This window comes from Cibotium barometz, chromosome 32 (assembly GCF_041138505.1).
Source record: "Cibotium barometz isolate CiBa-2024 chromosome 32, ASM4113850v1, whole genome shotgun sequence".
Classification (NCBI taxonomy): Eukaryota; Viridiplantae; Streptophyta; class Polypodiopsida; order Cyatheales; family Cibotiaceae; genus Cibotium; species Cibotium barometz.
Window position 1 is genome coordinate 11,366,573 of NC_141077.1, and position 23,257 is coordinate 11,389,829.

Consider the following 23,257-nt stretch of genomic DNA (forward strand, 5'->3'; position numbering starts at 1 on the left):
TCTTGGAGAAAACCAAGATATCATCAAAGAATACTCCCGTAAATTTGCGATGGGGTCGGAATATCCTATCCATCATACGGTTAAAAGTAGCAGGAGCATTGGTAAGACCAAAAGGCATTACCAAAAATTCATATAATCCGAAGGCTGTCCTGAATGCAGTCTTATGGACATCTTGTGGCACCACGCGTATCTGGTGATAACCACTCTTCAAATCAAGTCTGCTAAAGCAAGCTGAGCCATCAAGCTTATCCAAGATCTCATCAATTCGCGGAATTGGGAATCTGTTCTTGATGGTAAGCTTGTTCAAAGCTCTATAGTCCACACACATACGGAATGATCCATCCTTCTTTTGAACAAGAAGCACAGGAGAGCAGTAAGGTGAGGAACTGGGTTGAACCAAACCTTTCTCTAAAAGCTCATTTACCTGCTTCATGATTTCTTCTTGTTGTGCAGCACTCACTCGGTATGCGGGTTTGTTAGGAGGAGAACTACCTAGCACAAGATCTATGCGATGATCTTCGGGCCTTTGGGGAGGTAATTCACCTGGCAATGAATCAGCAAAACAGTCGTCGAATGCATGAAGAAAATTCAGCCTATCATTAGACATAGCATCCACATTTTGATGATTTGGCACAAGGCTATCACGTACAAAAACCAAGTACGCAGAAAGACTCTTTTTCATTGCTTTATTAATTTGGATGTGTGATACAAGTGGAATGGAATTCCCTTCTTTGCCAGCATCAATAAAATGCATGCGGCCTTTATGCATAAAAGAAATCATATCAGACTTGTAGTCTTTGCGGGGCTCAAGCCTATGATGCCACGGCTTGCCCAACAATACATCACATCCATTCAGTGGTTAGGTTAATTCATGTGTGGGAGACATACACAGAGAAACAACAAGGGAGAGAGAGAGTTGTGGGGATAAGTCAACTCATGATGGCATGAGTGTGTGACTCCTCTATCACACATGTATATTGCACTAGTACACATAGTGCACTTAGTACATTAAAAGTACTAAGTGTACTATGTACTATAACTTATGGGCTTGTACACACTATAAGGGTGGGCATAGTGCCTTTACCCCAACAACCTCCCACTTAAAGGCAAAGTGCCCTTAAATGAAGGAAAAGAAAAAATCAGCATGTACATGATAATATACAAGGTCATATCAAGGCTGAAACTGGCCTCATCCAATGCCCATCAAGTGTCTGCAATGAGCAAACCGCTCCGGAGGCAAACTCTTTGTCAACAGATCAGCCGGGTTGTCATCCGTGTGAATCTTAACAAGCTGAATTTGCTTGTTCTCTATCACCTCTCTGATGAAGTGATACTTCACATCCACATGCTTCGTCTTTGCATGAAAGACAGGGTTCTTTGCTAACTGGATGGCACTCTGACTGTCACAATGCAACAATGGAACATCCCCTGTATATCCCAAATCAACCACTAACCGAGATAGCCATAATGCCTCCTTGCAAGCCTCTGTGGCTGCAATATACTCGGCCTCTGTAGTAGATAAGGCAGTGCACTTCTGCATCCTGGATATCCATGACACAGCACCTCCTGTGAATGTAAACACATAACCGGTAGTAGACTTCCGGTTATCTGGATGACCGGCATAATCCGAATCCGTGTAACCATGCACTAATGCATCCTGTTTGCCAAAGCAAATGCACATATCCTGTGTGCCCTTCAGGTATCTCATGACACCTTTCACTGCTTCCCAATGCTTCTTGCTAGGGTTAGCCATGTATCTAGAAACCACTCCCACTGCAAATGCAATGTCCGGCCTAGTAGCAACCATGGCATACATGAGACTGCCACAAGATGAAGCATACGGAATCTTGGCCATATCAGCCCTGTCTCTATCTGACTGTGGGCTGTCCATAGCACTGAGTTTCACATATGGAGGCAAAGGAGTACTAGTCTTCTTCCCCCCGTCCATATTGAACCTCTGCAAGACTTTGCCAATGTATTCCTTCTGAGACAAATACAACACATGCTGATTTCTGTCCCGAAGCATCCGCGTACCCAAGATGTGATTTGCATCACCCAAATCCTTCATATCAAAGGTTTGATGCAGCCTCTGCTTCAAGGTATCCATCTCCTTACGAGATTTCCCGGCAATCAACATATCATCAACATACAAGATGAGGATCAATAGACTGCCATCCAAAGCTTTCTTGGTGTACAAGCAGTGATCTATGTCACTTCTCCTGAATTTCTGGGATTTCATGAATGTATCAAATTTATGATACCATTCCCTTGGTGCCTGTTTGAGCCCATAAAGACTCTTTTTCAGCTTGCATACAAGCTTCTCCTTTCCACTCACTGCATAACCCTCTGGCTGCTGCATATATATCTCCTCATGGAGATCACCGTGAAGAAAAGCAGTCTTCACATCCATCTGAATCAAGTCCAGATCATCATGCGCAACCAAAGCTAACACAGCTCTAAGTGTGGTCATTTTGACTACTGGAGAGAAGATCTCCTCAAAGTCCACACCATATTCTTGCTTGAAGCCCTTAGCCACTAACCTGGCTTTGTATCTTGGCTTTGCATCTGGTGCAACTTTGAGCCTGTATACCCACTTGCATGGCAAAACCTTCTTGCCTGCAGGCAAATGCACCAACTTCCATGTTCCATTTTTGTGCAGAGAATCCATCTCTGACTTCATGGCACGCTCCCAAAGAGCCTTGTCTGCCCTCTGTAAAGCCTCTTTATAACATGAGGGCTCCCCACAGTCAGTAAGCATCAAGTAGTCAACCCCTGGAACAAACCTGTCAGGGGCTCTGGAGGGTCTTGTGGACCTCCGTGCCCAATGACCATCATTTGCAGGTTGCTGTCCAGCCTGCATATCACCCATTGGTGGCTCCTGTTCCATGCCATAAGGCTGAAAAATCATGCCCGGTATCTCCTCTAACTGTGGTATATCCATAGGGATATCTTCTGCCATCTCTGGCTGTCCATTTGGACCATTTTCAGCACCATTTAAGGGCTGGTTTTCCTGCTGTAATGGCTGATTTACAGCCCTTGGTTGTTGTCCATGATGTCCATCATCATCAAAGATGACTCTGCCAGGCTCCTGTTGCCTTGCAGGCTCCTTATACATGCATGTTTCATAAAAAATGACATCATTGCTGCGTATAATCTTTCTATTTATGGGATCCCAAAGTCTATACCCCATTTCACCTCTGTCACCATATCCTAGGAATATGCATTTGTGAGACTTAGGATCAAGTTTGGTGCGCATTTCCCTGCGTATGTGCACGTACGCAACGCAACCAAACACTCTCAAGTGCTTGTATGACGGAGGCTTCCCTGTCCATACTTCCTCTGGCACTTTCCCACCAAGCCTCGTGTTAGGTGACCTGTTTATAAGGTGAACGGCTGTCATAACAGCTTCAGCCCAAAAACCATGAGGTAATGCAGCATGTGACAACATAGAACGGACCTTTTCCTGAATGGTCCTGTTCATCCTCTCTGCTGTCCCGTTTTGTGGAGGATCATAAGGAGTAGAGAGCTCCCTCTTGATGCCTTTAGCATCACAAAAGTCCTGAAACTGTTTAGACATATACTCTCCACCATTGTCGGAACGCAAAGCCTTCAGTGTTTTGCCAGTTTGATTCTCAACATGAGCAACAAACTTCTGAAACACTGAGAATGTATCACTCTTCAAACGAAGAGGATAAACCCACACCTTGCGTGTGGCATCATCAATAAAAGACACAAAGTATTTTGCCCCTCCCAAAGAAAGCTGAGGCATCTCACATACATCTGTATGCACAAGCTCTAACTGAGCATCTTTTTGTCCAAGAGCTTTCTTGTGGGGGCACTGTAGTTGCCTACCATATATACAATGCTCACAAAATTGAAAACTTGAAAACTTTAGAGAAGGCAAGTAACCCAAACGAGACAATTGCTCCATTCCCTTGACACTCATGTGTCCCAACCGGCTATGCCACATAGAAATTTCCGGCAGCTCGGTTGCATTTACATTAGCATGGTGACAAACACCTGCATGCATGAAATAAAGAGTGTCCACTTTAGAGCCTCTGGCAACAACCAGTGAGCCCTTACTAATCTTCCACTTTCCACGACCAAATGTGGTAACATAATCAGCATCATCAAGCTGTCCAGTAGAAAGCAGATTCTTTTTGATCTCAGGCACATGCCTGACATCATGGAGCATAAGCTGTGAGCCATCTGAAAACACAAGCCTCACATCACCTCTGCCAAGTATCTTGCATGCATGGTTATCACCCAAATAAACCACTCCTTCATTGCCAGTAGTATACCTGACAAACAAGTCTCTGCAACCTGTGACATGAAAGGAGGCACCTAAATCAATGATCCATGAGTGCATACCATGACCACCTATAAGAAGTGAATGGGCATCAAGTGAAGAAGTAAATAGGACCTCATCCTCACTGCCACCTGCATGTGACACATTGATTTCTTCAATCTTGACTCCACTTTTGCCCTTTGGCTTTACATCTTTGGCTTTATCTTTCTCTTTGTCTTTGCCTTTTCCCTTTTCCTTTTGATCATTTTTCCATTTGTAGCATTGCTTTTTAATGTGTCCCTTCTTGCCACAATAATGGCATTCCAAATCCTTTTTGGAGCGAGACTTGCTCCTTCCCCTTTCTTGGCTTTTCCCCCTTTGCTGGGATCTCCCACGTGCATTCATTGCATTGGACTTTCCAACAGAGTTGTTTTTCCTGTTCATCTCTTCTTGAAGAAGAGCACCCTCAACATCTGCATATGACAGCATAGCATGCGAATTGCTAGTGGCTGTCCTGAATGTGTCCCAACTCTCTGGCAAAGTGCATAACAAAAAAGTGGCTTTGAACTCATCGTCCATTGCCAACTTTTGATTAATGACTTGGCTGACAATACCATTAAACTCATTTAGATGGGCTGTCATAGACGCCCCTTCCTTCATCTGAAGACCTATGAGTTTCTTCAACCAATACACTTTGCTTGAGGCACTTTGTTGGGCATACAAGTCCTGCAATCTCTGCCACATTCCCCAAGCTGTCTTCTCTTCACGAATGCTGAAAAGTAATGAGTCTGACACAGACAACATGATAGTAGATCTTGCCAGCTCATCCATATCTTCCCACTCTTCAGCAGTAAGAGAAGCGGGCATTACACCCCTTTCTTTGATAGGCTTGTGCTGCTTTTTCTGGAGCAACACATTGTAGCACTGGGTTTGCCAAATATCATAATTATGCGAGCCTTCAAGCTTCTTGATGTGAAGCAATGAAGAGCTCTCACCTGTGGTTGCCATAGCAAAATGCAACCTGTCAATGCCTGACTCCCTGCAAAATGTGCAAACACTGCACCAAAAGCACACAAAGTGCTCACAGTTTTTCTTCCAAGCTTTATCTCCCACTGCGGAAGCAAGAATGTAACTTTTCTCCCACTGTATGTGATGAAAACACCAAAATCTGGTTGCTGCAGATTTTGGACAGCACCTTAAATGTGCTCTTTTGCCCTTCCAAAGTACTGTACAGCAGTACCAAGTGCTCACCAATGATGTACCAAACCTGTACCGGCAAGTACAACAGCTGAAATTGAACCTTTTGGTCACTCAAAACAATGTACAGCCATGCCAAAACTTGTACAAAACTGTACCAAATCTGTACCAGCAGGTACAGTAGCAATAAATGCTATCCTGGCTGTCCAAATGAGTGAAAATCAGACTTTTACAGTCCCGAACACTGCATAAAACAGTCCCGAACAGAAATTGGGCAAAAGCCCCTTGACTGCAAGCTGATTTTTGAGGATTCAAGGCATAAATGTCTTGCCTGCTGCTTTGCCAAGCTCAACAAGCATACGAACTTGAAAAGCCCCTTGATTTAAGATCAATTGTTGATCATACATGGTACATTGACGCACATGAAGGCATCCAGAGTGTTCACGATGCTTCCCCCTGGTCACATATACATCCAATACATGAAAGCCCCTTGATTTACAGGCACATTGAGTGCTTGTAAGGCATCAACACATTATCCACAGCATCAAATGCGATTGTCTGCATGCAAATCAACCAAATCGGCACAAAAGCCCCTTGATTTGCACTGCAATTTGCTGCAATTTTGCCCAAATGTGCGATTTCTCACATCATACAGCATAGCATGTATGAGTGCTTAATTGCACAATTACATCAAAAGCCCCAAATTTCGACATCCAATTTCCTGCAAATTGATCCTGATTGTGACCAATTTCCTGCAAATTGATCCTGATTGTGACCAATGTCACCCAATTTTGCCAATTTTGCTCAAAATTGAGCAATTCGACACCTGTACCTGCTCAATTGTTGATTGTACTTGCTCAATTGCAAATCCCAAAAAAAAAATTTGAGGCAAATACCTTGTAATTTTCTGATTTTTTCTCCAATTTGCAGGCTGAATTTTGTTGTTGCAGGAAAAGAGAGTGATGATGCTGCTGCTGTTCTGTGCAGGTGAGGCCATAAATCTGCCACAGTACGTGGAGGCAGGCGCGAAACAAGGGACGGTGATGTGGCACTCGCCTAATGGGGGAGCCACGATAACGCGAACGGCGCCCACTAATGAGGCAAGGCTTGAGATTTCAGGCCTTGTGATGGTGTCGCTTGGGGTGGTGCCCATCACTGCTGAGGACTCGCGCGTGCATGGCTACGACGTGGGCCCGGACAACTGCTTCGCCCACCTCGAGATCAGCTTCGACTCTCTGGGACTCTCGGATACCGCAACAGGTGTTCTCGGCCAGACTTACACACCCGGCTTCATTAACCCCGTTAAACGTGACGTTCCCATGCCCATCTTGGGAGGCGCCGACCGCTACATCACCTCCTCGCTCTTCTCTACCGACTGCCTAGTCTCCCGCTTCACCAGCTTCACGCCCACCAGACAGTGGCTTGCTATGACGATGTCTACATGAAATTTGGTATTACAAAAAAACCTTTCATTGTGGCATGAGAGTATGGATAAAACACATGCTCACTTCTGTATATCCATTAGTGATCTCTAACATTAGTGCTCTCCATTGTCACAAGATTTGTTCATATGGTCAAATTCTACCTTATAATTATTACATTCAACATTTTGGACACATAGGCTTTTGCTGCTTTCGCTCGCTGCTTTCGCTTCAGTGGCTTGCTGCTTTCGCTCAACGCTCACTCACGCGCTACACGTGTTCTTGGGTGTCCCGAATGAACCACCTTGATCGCTCTGATACCAGTTGTGTGGGAGAAGGAAGAATTAGGGTTAGGTTAATTCATGTGTGGGAGACATACACAGAGAAACAACAAGGGAGAGAGAGAGTTGTGGGGATAAGTCAACTCATGATGGCATGAGTGTGTGACTCCCCTATCACACATGTATATTGCACTAGTACACATAGTGCACTTAGTACATTAAAAGTACTAAGTGTACTATGTACTATAACTTATGGGCTTGTACACACTATAAGGGTGGGCATAGTGCCTTTACCCCAACAAGTGGAGCAACTAGGAAATGCTCATTATCAAGGTAGCCCTGAATATGGATGCGCAACTTCCCTATCAATGGGGTAACCTGCACCTCTTTACCAATAAATGCAGCTTCGGCTTCAATCTGAGGTCCCATGTTCTCAACCTCAATACCCAATGCAGCGGCCATTTGCGTAGAGATGAAGTTATCGGTTGCACAATCATCAAACATGAATAGTGCGGGCTGATCCTTGATTTGCCCCCAAGCCTTGCAAACCATTCACTCTTTTGCATCATGACTTGTATTTCCTTGCACATCCGGAACTGCATGTACATTAGCCTTGGTTTGCTTGTCCTCGTGCTTTGGTTTGCGATCTGGGCATTGTCGGAACATGTGGTCTTTGCTACCACAAGAAAAGCATTTTCCATCCTTGATATATTGCTCTCTTTGCTCCGGGGTTAAGCCGAATTTGTTCTTCCTTGGGCCCTGATCTTTAGATGTGTTATTTTCAGCTTGACCACCCTTGTAGGTCTCCCGGAAGTTCCTTTTAGGTGGCTGTCCATCCTTTTGCAAATTTGGGACAGCCTTGTCTTTCCCCTTTGAACCTCCTTGATCCTGCTTAATCTTGAGCACCAATTGCTCCGTAGCAAGAGCAGAAGCCGTGAGCTGTTGCAAAGTATGTTTCGGGTGCAATTCTATGCCCGAACGATATGCTGGTTGCAGTCCAAAACGAAACTTCCTCTTTCTTTCATCCTCAGTGATTTGCATAAAGGGAGTTACTTCCAGCAACACTTTCCAGAACTTGTTAACATATTGTTGCACGCTTTCATTATCTCTTTGCTCCAACCTGTCCCACTTTTGAGTGAGAGTTTGCTCCGCATTTGGTGGCAAAAACTGAGCATAGAATCTGTCTTTAAATTCCTTCCAAGTGGAAATGGGATCCTTGGTGATCTTCAGTGATCCACCAATGAACAGCAATCGCTTTCAAAAACATGCTAGCATGGCGTACCTTTGACTTTTCAGTAAAGTCCTCATCACTAAAAGCAATGTCGAACTGTGCCACAAATGCTAACACCTTAGAAGCATCATGTTCACCATGAAAAACATCAAATTTAATAGATTTGTCACCTGCTTTGAATTCCTTGAGCTTTTTGGCATGAGGCTCATGGTCTTCTCTTTTTCTTTTCCCCTTATCCAACGGGGCAGTCCTATCTGCATGGGCTCCATGGGCCGTCATAGAAGTTTCATGAGGCATGGTGGCATGTGCTCCATGAACTTGAAACTCAGATGCATGTGACTTACCTGCATAAGGCAGTGTCTCTCCATGAGACAACTCAGAAGGCAAAATTTTTCTGGCAGCAGACCTGTCTCCCTTACCAAGAGATACATGTCTTGAATGCATGTGACTTTCACGCCCTCCATGAGCACTGGCATACATATATCTGTCAGGCTTAGTGCCTTGTGGAGAAGATGCATGTCGAGAGGTGACTGTCACCTCTTCCTTTTGCATTAAAGATTTCAGCCTTTGAGATGCGGAATCTCCATGCTTCAAACGAGGTGGATTTCTGAATTTCAGCTCTCCGTCATCCCCCTCTTTAATATCACCTTTGCGGAGAAGGTAGGCAAGTGCCAACTCCCTTGGTTTCTTGCCCACTTCCCGAGCCATTGATTCAAAAGTTACATCTACCATTGCATCAGCCTTCCTGGCTTCAATAGCACTTTGCAGATGAGGATCTTCATGCAAAAACTTCTACTCTTGCTCTTGAGCCTGTAAAAGTTTTCTCATATGTTCCATTTCAGTCCTCATAGCATCATGCTCTTGACTGTCTTTCCTGGAGACAGTTGACCCTTTGATTCACTATCATTAACCCTTTCAAGGGGCTTGTGTCTTCCTCGCAGGGCATCAGACCCATGAGAGGCACTAGATGGACCCCTCGAATTTGGCACTTCCAAAGGGTTGCCTTGGCTGTCCATTGTGTTTAAAGTGTGCTAAAAGCGGGATGTCCAGTACACAGGTTCGTTTCTCCACCAGGAAGAGGGAAACAACCGTGCTCTGATACCAATGAAACCGATCCCGTCAAGTGGGAAGACTCCGTTGGACACCCACACGCTTAATAGCACAACTTTAAAACCACAATTTGAAATGAACAACTTAATACAACTTGAATTTGAAATGAAATGAAATGGAAAGATGGACACCAGCACTGGGGCCGGAACGGGCCGACCCCCCCCTCAATATATGATATATTTATTGGGAGTATTTAACAAATACAATGCTCCATGGGTTCCAAGAACCAGATGATGTCCGTGTACATATGAAAACAGTACCAAACAAATATGTTTGAAGTCGACGTTCGAAGTAGATACTCGAAGCAGAATGACCACTAGCGCGGTCCTGTGCTTTCACTGGACTCCGTGGAGAGCGTCTCACTGGTGTTCTGAGACCACGCACAAAAAGGCGCTCTCGTACTAACGCCTGGCTCTCCCGATCTCAGCACCTTTGGACCGAGGTTCGCCAATAGAGCTTGGACTACCCGGCACCGAACGGGTGTTACCGTGGGGAAAGAATCCCTTAGCAGATTTAACACAAAGTACTTTATTTAAATCTGAAAATTCACTTACTTGTGGATGGCAAAGGAAGTCCAATACCCATATGTGCAGTTACTTTGAGGAAAACACCGAGATGAGCCACTTGAAGACGGAAGACGCCGCCTTTGGAAATGAAGTACAACCTGAATAGCTGGAGTGTGGCCTGCTGGTGGTGGAACAACAGCCCGGCTCTGCAGAGTGCAGCGTATTGGAGAAGTACGCCCACGGTCTACTGGTAATGGTCACATAAGTGGTTGCTATTGTATGCTGCTGAAGATGGCCCACGTTTGCTTGCAAAAGAACAAGGCAACACTGTTGAGATATCGAGCTCATCTAGTGAGGCGGTGGACATTGATGACCCGCTTGGGAGATAGGCCCCACACTTACACCACTGGCATGGTTGGTGAGATCTTGGGTGATATGCGGCCAGTGGGATGACAGGCTGTGTGACAACCATTCTAGAGACTGGCATAGTTATAGCGTCAGCTCATTTAGTCGGGTTCACACTATAGAGAACCCGTGTATGTATTGGTTGAGTACCTTTCATATTATGTGTACTCTTATCTTGTATATTGCATCCTTGACTCCATGAGAGTCTACTCACAAAGCGTCAAATCATCAACTCCATCCTGCATAGCATAGACTCTATATACCTAGATGAATCCAGGAACATAGACTCTATACCACAACATCCCCACCCGCACCATCAGCGTGTGCAGGTGCATGCATAAAGACAATAGATAGCCTCCATATAAACTTGGAACAGTTTTGGGAGCCTAATGGTGCCTAGAGGTGCCTAGGACATGGACCAATAGTTAGCACACCTTTTGGGTATAGTTTGGAGGCTAAATATGACATTTTGGAGATTATTATTGTAGTAAAATAGAGCACACAGGCTATGGAGGCTTGAAATATCCATGGCGGTGAGTGTAGAAGAGAAAGTTTCAAGGAGAGAGATGATGAACCTTCAAGCCATGGCAATGGTTGCACACGTGAAGAGAGAGAGAAAGAAATAAAGAAAGATTTTATTAACGTCTTCCAAAAGACCGAACTCGGCCTATGAGACAAATCGGTGTACCTGTATGGGGTATCCTCAGTCATCCCAACAAAATGAAAAAGTACTGAACTAAAAAGCTGAATCTGGGTGTGCAATAAGTACAATGAGTGGGGGAGGGGATGGAGCTCTACTACTAGGAGAATGCCAAGCTATATGCATGGAGTATACAATCATGATATGCAACCTAGCTAGCTCCATCCTGTACCATACTAGGGGTATAAAATGGTATACATCAATGAAGGGGGTGTCCACAGCTCCCTAGCTCCCTGAAAAACATGCCTGGGTGTGCTATGAAGCGAGCCAGTCGCTCCGCACCCTCCCTGTGAAACTGAGCTCTGATCTCTGTCATCTCTCTCTGGTATAGGCGTGGTGTCTGAAAGCCAGGTGTCCTCTGTCTCCTGCGGGCTCTGAGTGTCTCTGCTCTCTGGAGAGTAATTCCCTGCCGTGTAGGGGCTGGGAGCGGGATGGATCTCTGAAAAAATGTAGTAATCTGTGTCTGTCGTCCTCCCTCTGGAGCTGTCTGAGCCTGTAATGATGTCTCTCTGTGGCGCTGTATGTCTAGAATGAATCTCCCCAGTATGCGCTGGTCTGCTACCTCAAAGATCTGGCGTAGGGAATATGGCTCTCTGAATAAAATGGGATATCTCTCTCTGATGGCTGTATATGCTCTGCATCTGCATACATAATGCTCCTCACTCTCCACCTCCTCTCTGCACAATCTGCATACCCTCTCCTCTCGGGGGACCCGTGCTGCTCTGCTAGTCTCAATCTCCAATCGGTGTGATGAAACTCTAAGCTGACCAATAGCCACTCGGGAGCCGTGTGGTAAAAAGCCCTCCATGTATCTAGGCCTCTCTATAAATCCATCATCAGTGATACTCATGAAGTGATCTCTGTAGTATAGCATCTTCGGTGGAAGAGGCTGTGTAGGCGATATCCATGTCTCTCATGTATAGAGCTGCCATAGGTCCTGTCTCAATACTCAGTTCCTCTCACTATGAGAGAGACGGATATGTGGTGCATCCCTGTCATACTGGAATGGTGGTAGATGATCCATGTCTAGGCCATGCTGTGAGAACCAATGTGTGACCTGTGCATACCATGATCCTCTGTCTCCTGCCTCAGCCAGCTGTCTCAATGCCTCAAAAGCTTTGTATGACAATCTGTCCTGTGGCATCTCTCTGAATCTGTCTAGCAGGCATATAGTCTGAAATATGGCCTCTACCATCATAGGAGGCGCAACAAACTCTGCTCGGATAATGTCATGAGGTACTGACGGTTTGCTGCGTATCATGCGTGCCATCATGAGGGCCTGTGGTCTCTCTATCTGTGTCCACCAATGGGTAGCAAGGCCTGGCGCCCATACCGCTGCTCCATACATCAATGCCGGTGTGACTAATGTGTCAAATAGCCACCCCTTCGTCCGGGGCTCCTGAAAATGCGCCTGGTGGCACTGTCTCTCTAACATAGCCAATGCTGCATATCCCCGTGTCAATCTAGCTCTGGCTGCTGAACCCATGGTGAAGCGGGTGGCTGCTGCATAGAAGGTAACCCCTAGGTACACGTATGATGTCACCACCTCCACCTGGCGTCCTGCGAGAGTGAATGTCAGCTGACTCCTGCCCTGTCTCGATGTATGAAAGACCATAACCTTGGTTTTCCCAAGGTTCACAGCAGTAAGACCCCTCTGTGTGCAGAAATCATCAAGTGCATGTAGATGCTGCTGTAGACCACCTGGAGACTCAGACACTAATACAATATCATCAGCATAAAGCATAATATGTACTGAGGCACCTGGCTAAATCAACTCCATCTCCGCCTCCCCGTGTAATGAAGTCAGCCACCTCATCAATGTATAACCCAAATAGCGTGGGGGAAAGTGGGCATCCTTGCTTCACACCAATCGTGCTAGCAATAGTCTCGGACATACCTCCTGGACATCTGACTCGCCCAAAAACCTGCTCATATAATGCATAGATGCCCCATGTCATATTTGCTGGTATGCCAAGAGACTGCAGGCGCTGAAAGAGCCTCTCTCGTGGTACTGTGTCAAATGCCTTGCGGAAATCCACAAAGCAGCAATAGAGCTTTCTCTTCCTCACTCTGGCCTGATCAATCATACATCTCAAAGTGAATACATGGTCAATGGTAGAGAAAGCTCTCCTGAAGCCTGCCTGCCCTGATGAGCGTAAACCTGCTCGCTCCGCATATAAGCTAAGCTCTTGCTCCCCAACACTGCACCATAGAGTTTGGCCAACACGTGGCCAACCATAACCGTCCTGTAGTTGCTCGGATCGAGCATATTCCCTGTTTTGTGAATCGGCACAATGGTGTGCATCGTCCACTCCGCAAGCAAACCCTCTGCTAGTGCCCTGTTAAACAGGTGTGCAAGAAAAGGAGCCAAAGAATCTACTGCATATATGAGATGCTCACCCTGCAGGCCCATATGGTCGGCGGCCTGTCCATGCTGTAGGCGGCGGATAGCTTCCTGTACCATCGAGTAGGTAAAGAAGCTAGCTGTGGTAGGTCGAGGCTCTTGTGGCTGAGGTATAGGTGGCTGCTGTGGGGCGTGGTATAGGCCCTCTGCATATGTGTGCCATGTCTGTGGGTCTGCAATAGGTGTCGGTGTCCGGGGCTCTCTGAAGTGCCGCCATGAGACAGGGCTATCTCTACTCATGAAGAAATGAAAGATCTCTAGCTCCTGTATCTCTACGAAGGCCCGCCTTTTGCGGCGAGTAAGTCTCCTCATCTCTCTCCTCGACTCCTGCTCTGTGATGACTCCCAAGGCTCTCTCTATGCAGAGCCGTGAGTATAGGGCTCTGCACTCGTCATCATACCATCTGTTCTGGGGCATAGTCCCAGATCTCGCAGGCTCTCCTGAGTGGACACGATGTGGGAAGCTCTGTAATGCAGCCGTGTGTAGGAGTGATGCCAGCTGGGCTGTAATGGTATCCATAGGTGCCAGGGGATCCATGAGTAGGAGCCCATCCTCTACTCTGCCAGTGTATATGTCTGCCATGTCATGTGTGAACACTGAAGTAGATGGTAGTGTGTGGCGTCGGTATGTGGGGGGCTGGTGATACTGATGATCCGGCTAGTGAAAATGCCAAGTATGTATGATCTGCCCCAATAGAACGAGGTGGAATGGAGAATGAGGTGACAAGCTGTGATGCCTCCAAAGACCCCATAATGTAGTCTACCACCGTGCCTCCGGTCCGTGTATGATCCCCATGTGGGAAGCATGTGTGTGTGTGTGTGAGAGAGAGAGAGAGAGAGAGAGAGAGAGAGAGAGAGATTCACAACTAAGAGGGAACAAATGAATGCACGACTCAATGATTTGATTGATTGATTGAAGCTTTTATATATATATATATATATATATATATATATATACCTAGATGAATCCAAGAACATGCCCAAATTCACCTTTAGGCACGTGCATGTTATATACTCATGGTAGTCAACCCACAAGACTATGTAACTATCAACTCCATTATGCATAGTATGGACTAGATACTACGACATTCCCACTAACGTCATCAGTGCCCAATAGTGGGTGTAGAACTCTGTATCAAGATATGCTCTCACACACACACTCCACACACATACTAGACAAGTGACACATGGCACACTTATCTTATCCACACCTAAGGGTGGGTTCACACTGTCACCAATTGGCTGACCATTTGGTCCATCTCCAGTTTTTGTGTCTCGTTCACTTGAGGCCAGGCCGGTGTCTCATGTGAAGAGGCCAGTATTTTGCTGACATGGACGGGAGCCAGGTTAGTGCCACCCGTGTGTTAGCAGGATGGTGTCATATGGACGGGAGCCAGACTGGTGCCACCCGTGTATGACCTGGACTGTGTTCGATCCATGGGATTGTCACGCCATGGAAGAGCCAGTATTCGTGCCATGTTTTGCCTATGGGACTGTCACACCATAGGGAGACTCGTGCCTGGAACTGTGTCTTACCTATGGGACTGTCACTCCATAGGAAGACTAGGTTTTTATGTTTTACGTCGTGCTAGTTTTGTGCCAACAGATATTTTGTACTTGTTCCATGAACGGGAGATATGTCCATGTTACTATTTGCACATGCACACATGATTTGCATGTTTGAAACTGTTTTCGCATAACATGTATTTTTGTGTTTGCCTGCTTGACGTGTTACTTCCTGAGCGGGGACGCCTGCCCCAGTGAGTCGTGAAGTCTGCTCTGTCTTCTGACGAGTTTTGGTGCATGTGAACAGGTGGTAAGTATATCGCACATGTTGTTTTAATACTTTAATTCTAACCCTTTGTTTTATAAGGTTAAATGTTCACACCCACTTAAAAGTGGGCACCCATTTAGGGGCCAAGGTGGGGAGCCCCACTTAAGTCAGTGTGGGGGTGGGCATGGTCACCTACCCACACTGATCACCCACATGCAAGCGTGGAAATCGCTATAGTGTAACTCCGCCCTAATTTTTATAAAAAAAAGGCTTTCACCTTTAGCGTAGAACAACCCGGCGATCACCCGCTTCCACCATCTTCGTGAAGATCAAGAACCGGCGACCATCTCCTACGCTTCTGCTCCTACAGCAACCAGGCGGCTACCTCTGCTTCTTCTCTCTCAAGCGACTGCTTCTCCACATGCTGCCGAGTCTCCAGTACAGGCGGCTGTACTTGTTGCAGGTGGCTACGCCTACACCATCTCCCCTCCTACAGGTGGGCTGCGCAAGTTGCAGCCAGGCGTAGCTAAACTGCACAGGCTGCGAATACCCACATAGGCTGCAGCCCCAGGCGCCTGTGTACAGCAGCCAGGCGTCCCTTTTCTCATAGGCGGCTGAGCTCTTTATCTGGCGGCTGTTTACCCACAGGCTGTGTTTGAAAAGATGCAGGGGGGAAGAGAGCTTGAGCTCTTGCAAGCACACACACACACACTCACAAACCCTAATAGAGAACACACAAGGTGAGAGGCTGAAATCTTCTTCTTCTCTACTCAACACTCAACACACCATATACAAGATAAGAGTACACATAATATGAAAGGTACTCAACCAATACATACACGGGTTCTCTATAGTGTGAACCCGACTAAATGAGCTGGCGCTATAACTATGCCAGTCTCTAGAATGGCTGTCACACAGCTTGTCATCCCACTGGTCGCATATCACCCAAGATCTCACCAACCATGCTTGTGGTGTAAGTGTGGGGCCTATCCCCCAAGCGGGTCATCAGTGTCCACCGCCTCACTAGATGAGCTCGATATCTCAACACTCCCCCTCGAGCTCAACTCCATCTCATGTACACCAAGCGAAGCCCTGAATCTGCGGAGCTTCTCTGTACCCAATGCTTTGGTGAAGATGTCAGCTACCTGATCCTCTGTGCTGACATAAACAAGGTCAAGATCTCCTGCCAAGACCTTCTCTCTGACGAAGTGGTAGTGGACCTCTATGTGCTTCGTACAAGCATGAAAGACTGGGTTCCTGGCCAACTGTATACTGCTAATGTTGTCACAGAAAATGACAACTTGTCTATCCACTGATAGACCCAAATCTGCAAGTAGCTTTCTCAACCAAGCTACCTCACATGCTGCCATAGCAGCTCCTCTGTACTCGGCCTCTGTACTGGATAGAGCAACCGTAGGCTGCTTCTTGCTGCTCCAAGTCACAGCAGCACTCCCCAAAGAAAACATGAATCCACTGGTAGATCTTCTATCTGAGATACTACCAGCCCAATCAGCATCTGTGTACCCATGTACACATATCTCTGTCCCAGTCTCATAGAATAGTCCACAATGCAAAGTAGACTTCACATACCTCAGTATGCGTCTCACTGCATTCAAATGCGGTTTCCGTGGAACCTGCATAAACTGACTCACCAACCCAACAGCATAGCTCAAATCTGGTCTGGTGATCGTCATGTAGATCAAACTTCCTACTATGCTCCTGTACATAGTAGGATCCTCCAAGATCTCTCCTGAATCTGCACTCAACTTGCCATTCTGATCCAATGGCATAGAAATAGGCTTACAGCCTGTCATACCATACTTGGACAACATGTCCAAGCCATACTGTCTCTGCAGTAATCCAATACCATGTGGTGACCTAATCACCTCAATGCCCAAGAAATATCTGAGCTCCCCCAGATCCTTCATCTCAAACTTCTGTCTTAGCAAGATCTTTACATCAAAGATCTCTGCATCATGGTCCCCCGTAATGATCAAGTCATCTACATAGATGACAACAAGCACAACTCCTCTATCACCATGTCTCACATACAATGAGAAATCTGCATTGGCTACATGAAAGCCAATAGTGACAAGATATTCAGAAATCTTGTCAGACCATGCTCTTGGTGCTTGCTTTAAGCCATACAAGGCTTTCTTCAACCTGCAAACATGCTCGGGGTGACCCACATCCTCATATCCGTGTGGCTGCAACATATACACCTCTTCTTGCAAATCCCCATGCAAGAATGCATTCTTTACATCCATCTGATGTAAAGACCATTGCTTTGATGCAGCCACTGCTATCACAACTCTCACCGTTGCCATCTTGGCAACTCGGCTGAAATTTTCCTCATAATCAATCCCATATGTCTGCGCATATCCTTTGGCTACCAATCTAGCCTTGTACCTGTTTATGCTTCCATCACTGTTATGTTTAACTTTGTACACCCACTTGCATCCAATGGCTTTCTTGCCTTCAGGCAATTGCACTAAATCCCAAGTCTCATTTCCATATAGTGCATCCATCTCCTCATCCATAGCTTTCTCCCAACACACATTTCCAACAGCCTCATCAATGCATGTGGGCTCAACAACCTGCACAACCTTTGCCATATATGCATAGTGATGTGCCACATAACCATCATAGGTAAATCTCTGCACAGGATTTTTCACTCTCCCAGATCTTCGCAGCTTTTCATTCATGGCTTCCATAGCCTTCTTTACACCAGGTGTTCTCATAGCTGGGATCCCAAGCTCCTCATCAAGACTCATATCTGAGCCACTAGACTCTCCATCAACATGAGAATGCCCTGCAGAAATGTCAGGCATACCAAGGGGCTCAACCACTTTCTCTTTTCCTTTACGTGATGTACTAATCACGTTTGCAGGACTGGTATTATGACGCAGCCTGCCACTCCATGGTCTATCAACAGACCCACTAGATGAGGACTCTCCTGGTCCACTCAAAGACTGTGATTGCTGACCTGCATTCTGTGCAACCACACTTCCACTCACATCAGCCCCGACAGCTTCTTTTTCAGCAGCATATCAGCTGCTCATCTCATCAAAGACAACATCCCTGCTTACCCTCAACTCACGTGTAGCAGGGTTATAACACCTATATCCCTTTTGCTCAAGGGAGTATCCAATAAACACACATTTTTCAGCTTTTGGATCCAGCTTAGTTCTCAGCTCATCTGGCACATGCACATATGCAATGCATCCAAAGACTTTCAGATGAGACAAATCTGGTTTTCTGCCAGTAAACCTCTCCTCTGGAGTTACATCATGTATGGCTGCAGTTGGAGTCCTGTTCATGATGTATACTGCTGTAGAAACAGCCTCAGCCCAATAGCAATGCGGCATATTCTTCTCTTCCATCAATGCTCGCGCAATCTCAGCAATGTGCCTGTTTTTCCGCTCAGCAACTCCATTTTGCTGCGGAGTGTGTCTGCATGTAAACTGTCTCTGAATACCACCAAAACTCTGAAATTCTGAAAGTGAGTGAACACCTCACTCTTCTCCTTCATGAAATATACCCACACTTTCCTTATGTGGTCATCAATAAAAGTCACATAGTACCTGCAGCCTCCCATAGATATGGTCTTCGTAGGACCCCATACATCTGAATGCACAACATCTAGTGCATTTCTGCTCACATATCTGTTACGTGGAAACACATGCTTTGTTTGCTTCCCAAATTGGCATGCTTCACATATTTTCTGCATACCTTCCACTTTAAATTTTGGCAGCCCTGTCACAACTCCTTTTGTCTGCATAGACTTCAATCTCTGCACATTTACATGTCCAATCCTTTTATGCCAAATGTCTGTGTCTGCAACAATTCCTGAACCATTTGCAAACATCGCAGCACTCATTTCAGGCATGTCTACATTCAACGTAAACATTCTGCCCACTCGGTTGCCTTTTGCAACCAACCTGCACTTGTCTTTGAAATCTTCAACATAACACCCATCAGGGTTAAACCGAACCTGCAAACCTTGCTCAATCATCTGGCCAACTGAAACCAGATTCTTTGTTATGTTCGGTACATGAAGTACATCTGCAAGGTACTTCACTTTGCAATCCTGCATAGACAATGGCACATCTCCAACATGGACAATTGGATGAGCAGTGTCATCCCCTGTTTCCACAAAACCTGGTCTTTCCGGGTTTTTCATCTCCTTGAACCACTCCCCATGACTCGTCATGTGGTTCGAAGTGCCTGAATCCACATACCATACATTATCTTTTTGTGCTGCATCAACATTTTCAGACATGGCATTCACGACATGCTGCATAACAAACAACCTTTCATTATCCTCATTATTTCTGCTTGAGGATGCATAGTTGTTTTGCTGCACTTTCCCATTTTGCATGTCAGCCTGCTTCTTATAACATTCTGCCTGCACATGTCCAGGCTTACCACAATAATAGCATTCACGTGCATCATTATACTGCCTTTGCTAATTTCCACGGCCTCTTTGACTCCTGAATTTGCCTCTTCCACCTGCGTGTTGTTGTTGTTGTTGTTGATTCTAGGACTGTTGTTGCTGCTGCTGCTGCTGACCATGATTCTGATTACCTGTTCGGCCACCTCCTTGATTGCGTCCACGGCCTCCTCTACCTCGTCCTCTTCCTGAACTCGTGTAGAAGACCTGTTGCTTTGAACTGTTTTTGCTTTGTGAAGACTGTTGGTCTTCACCCAAGCTCTTCTCTTCGATAATCAGCATAGACACCAAATCTGTAAAGTTGGGAATGTTTTCCTGAGTCTGAATGGACGTCTTGAACGCCTTGTATTGTGGCCCGAGACCACGTAGACAGACTTCCACCTTATCATCATCATCTACTGACACACCAATAGATGCAAGGGATTCCACAATACCCTTTAACTTCAACGCATAGTCATTCACAGACATGCTCTTTTTCTCCACAGTATGAAGTTCATTCTTCAACTGTATCTTACGTACCTTGGTATTTGTTTCATAGAGCTTTACCAAGGTGTCCCACGCCTCCTTGGGGGACTTGGCATCCTGAATGTGCCCAATCATGGTGTCCTGTATACTAATGGAAAGCCAATACATAACTTTCCTGGCTCCTTGGTTCCAGTCTTTAAACTCTTTCACATCTGCAGCAGTCGGATTTATATCCGGTATCTCCAGTGCCTCTTCATGCTCACCTTCTATGTAGTCCCAATAGCCTTTTCCCATCAGGAAATTCGTCAACCTGAACCTCCAAGCATGGAAGTCATTCTTGTCAAGCTTCTCAGCCACAATCTGAGTTATCCCATCATTTGACATCTTGCCAAACACACAATTTTACCAGAACCAGCACTCTGGTTTTTCTGCACAAACTGCTGTATTTTCTGCAGCGGTACTGTAGTACTCTCAAATGTCACAACCAGTGACTTTAATGTGCATACATACACCCAATGGCAACTGTAGACCTCTTTGCAACACCCACAGTGTCTGCACAGTCAATCTGTCTTCGTGCAGTTCTTAAAACAGAGTTCTGCAGAGAATCGATGACTTACCCGCAGTGCTCGAAATCGCCTGATTTCTAAAAAACAGAGGTCCAGACGCGTCCGAAACGCGTTTTCGGCCCGAAAATTATTGATAGGACTGTATAGTTGCCCTATAGCTTGACTCCCGCGAAGAAAGCTCCTCAATCAGAGACCGCTTGCCGGTGCCTCTCGTAGAGCTCTCGACAAGGGTGTAGTCACCAACACAATAGGGAAGAGTAGTTGAAGCTCTTACCCTCGTACCGCTTCCTGTGGTTCTCTTGCTTGCAGCTCAGCCCTTAGCACGAACCAGGCTCTGATACCATGAAAAGATGCAGGGGGGAAGAGAGCTTGAGCTCTTGCAAGCACACACACACACTCACAAACCCTAATAGAGAACACACAAGGTGAGAGGCTGAAATCTTCTTCTTCTCTACTCAACACTCAACACACCACTTTGAATTTCGTTAAGTTTGAGAAAATAACCTGAACTTTCCATTGTTTATATCTTTTATATGTTTTTGTGTAGCTACTTTGCAGTATGTACTTCTTGTTGCATGTCAATGTGTCTTGATTACATGTTTAATATTTTTGTTTGAGTTTTAACTTTTATGTTAGCTTGGCCAAGCTTTGCCATTGATCTAAGTCTTATGCTTATCAGCAGCAAATTGAAAGAGAAAACGGTCAGTTCATCAGCCGGTGAATTTATGTCTTCGAAATCTCTGAGATCCGTTCTATTCTCAACACAAAGGAGAAAGCAACTCCGGGTTTCAAGGTTAAGAGTGATGGCTGATGCGGTAAGTTTCAGTTCCCTTTGTGTGTGGCTTCAGAGGCAACAACGTTTCGATGCCCGTAGGTGCTTTTTTATCCGTCTGTAGGTGATGCTGCCGAGGAAGCACATAGTGGGGTTTTAAACCTAGGACCTCCGGGTCCTAGACAAACACTGTCACCACTTTAGCTATCACCTCATTGGCTTGATCTTATTATTTTTTGGTCTGAATCACCATGAAAAGGCTACTTTTACAGGAGTTCAAGGCAAGTTTTCACAGCTACATAGGTGTGGTTAAGGCTCAAACTTAATACAATATATTAGATTGGGCTTAATATGCACACGTCTTACTCCAATGTGTAATTACCCATATTTGTTCATATTTGTTGTGTGTATGATGCAAAGTCGGTGTGAAAGTAGCTTTCATGCCTAAGCATGTGGCATGCACGAATCCGGATTTGGCTACTTAATGAGCTTCTTGAGATATAGCATGTGAAGTGTATGTTTTACAATGTTTCTTGGTCCTGTTGAGGAATGCCCTCTGGTGCTCTTAGAGTTACTGATGCCCCCGAAGAAGGTGAATGGGCTGGTCCATATCGTGCTCATCAGACTGCGTCATTTCTCTTTTGGGGTTTAAAAGACCTGGAGTCTCAGCAAGTCCCGAGTACCTGCTTGGTGATGTGTTCAGAGGAGGCCGTGTCTCCATGGCCACTCCAATGAATCCCCAAATGACATCCTCTTCCCCTATATATGAGACAGCCAAGCTGCCTTTCAAATAAGCTGAGCTCTGGAAAGTCCCACATATGTGTTTGTATTGCTACTATGGCAGTTCCACAGTCCAAGTTTACACGGGCATCACAGCACAAGAACCCACCAGCTACCTGAGTGGTCGTAGCATTAATATTAATGAGGGAAGTTTGATAGGTCAAGGCCAATTGATGATTTTTAGTTTTTATCATCAGTCAGTATAAATCAATTCTGTCATTGTGTTCTGGGCCGTAGCACCTTATGATGCATGAGCTGTATGTATGTGTGTGCATCCCTTAGTACTATAGTCGTGCCATGATCGAGCAGTATGCTTGTGTGTGTGCGCGCTTGTGCATGAGCTGGTTTATGTGGGTACATGTGCTTCCATATGAAAGAACACTTTTCTTGAGAATCTCTATTCATTCGGTATGTGCAAGGCAGCTATGAATAAGATTGTGTTGCATGTTGAACCTCAAGGAAACGTTTCTTTGAGGTGAGCTGTTAATGAATGGAGCTTAAACATTTTACACAGCTGTGCTGATGAGAGAGACCTTTTGACTAATTTGTATTTTGTAGGACTACTACAATATGTTGGGTGTATCCAAGAATTCAAGTAAATCAGATATCAAGACTGGTAATCTTTCTGTTGCCGGACCCTTATTGGTTTAATTTTTGCAGTTTCTAAAATTGCAAAGCTGTTTAATGCATAGTTGCATGAAAACCGTGTTTGGATAGTCTAAATGCTGTTTTGGAGTTGACATACGTTTATAAAATTTTGATGGCGTCAATCATTGTCCCTAATCCTCACGTCATGTACAGGCTCGTGTTTGGCTACTATCGGGCTCCTGTTGGGCGGGAGATATATCCATTGCATATTGCATGTGCACGCATCTTTGCTTGCTTGAAACTGATTTCAAGTGACT

The 23,257-nt window shown here is 45.6% G+C and overlaps 1 protein-coding gene across 5 annotated transcripts in view; it reads left to right on the plus strand.

Annotated features, from left to right (window-relative positions):
• LOC147619820 (chaperone protein dnaJ A7A, chloroplastic-like) overlaps nt 1-23,257 on the plus strand; it is a 47,667-nt gene that overhangs the window by 21,448 nt on the left and 2,962 nt on the right. For 3 of the 5 annotated variants that reach the window (XM_086825663.1, XM_086825662.1, XM_086825665.1), the window contains 2 exons: nt 21,480-21,615; nt 22,911-22,968. In XM_086825663.1, the coding sequence (XP_086681789.1) occupies nt 21,480-21,615; nt 22,911-22,968 (194 nt within the window). The remainder of the gene's footprint in view (nt 1-21,479; nt 21,616-22,910; nt 22,969-23,257) is intronic. The other 2 variants (XM_086825666.1, XM_086825664.1) reach the window with 1 other exon arrangement.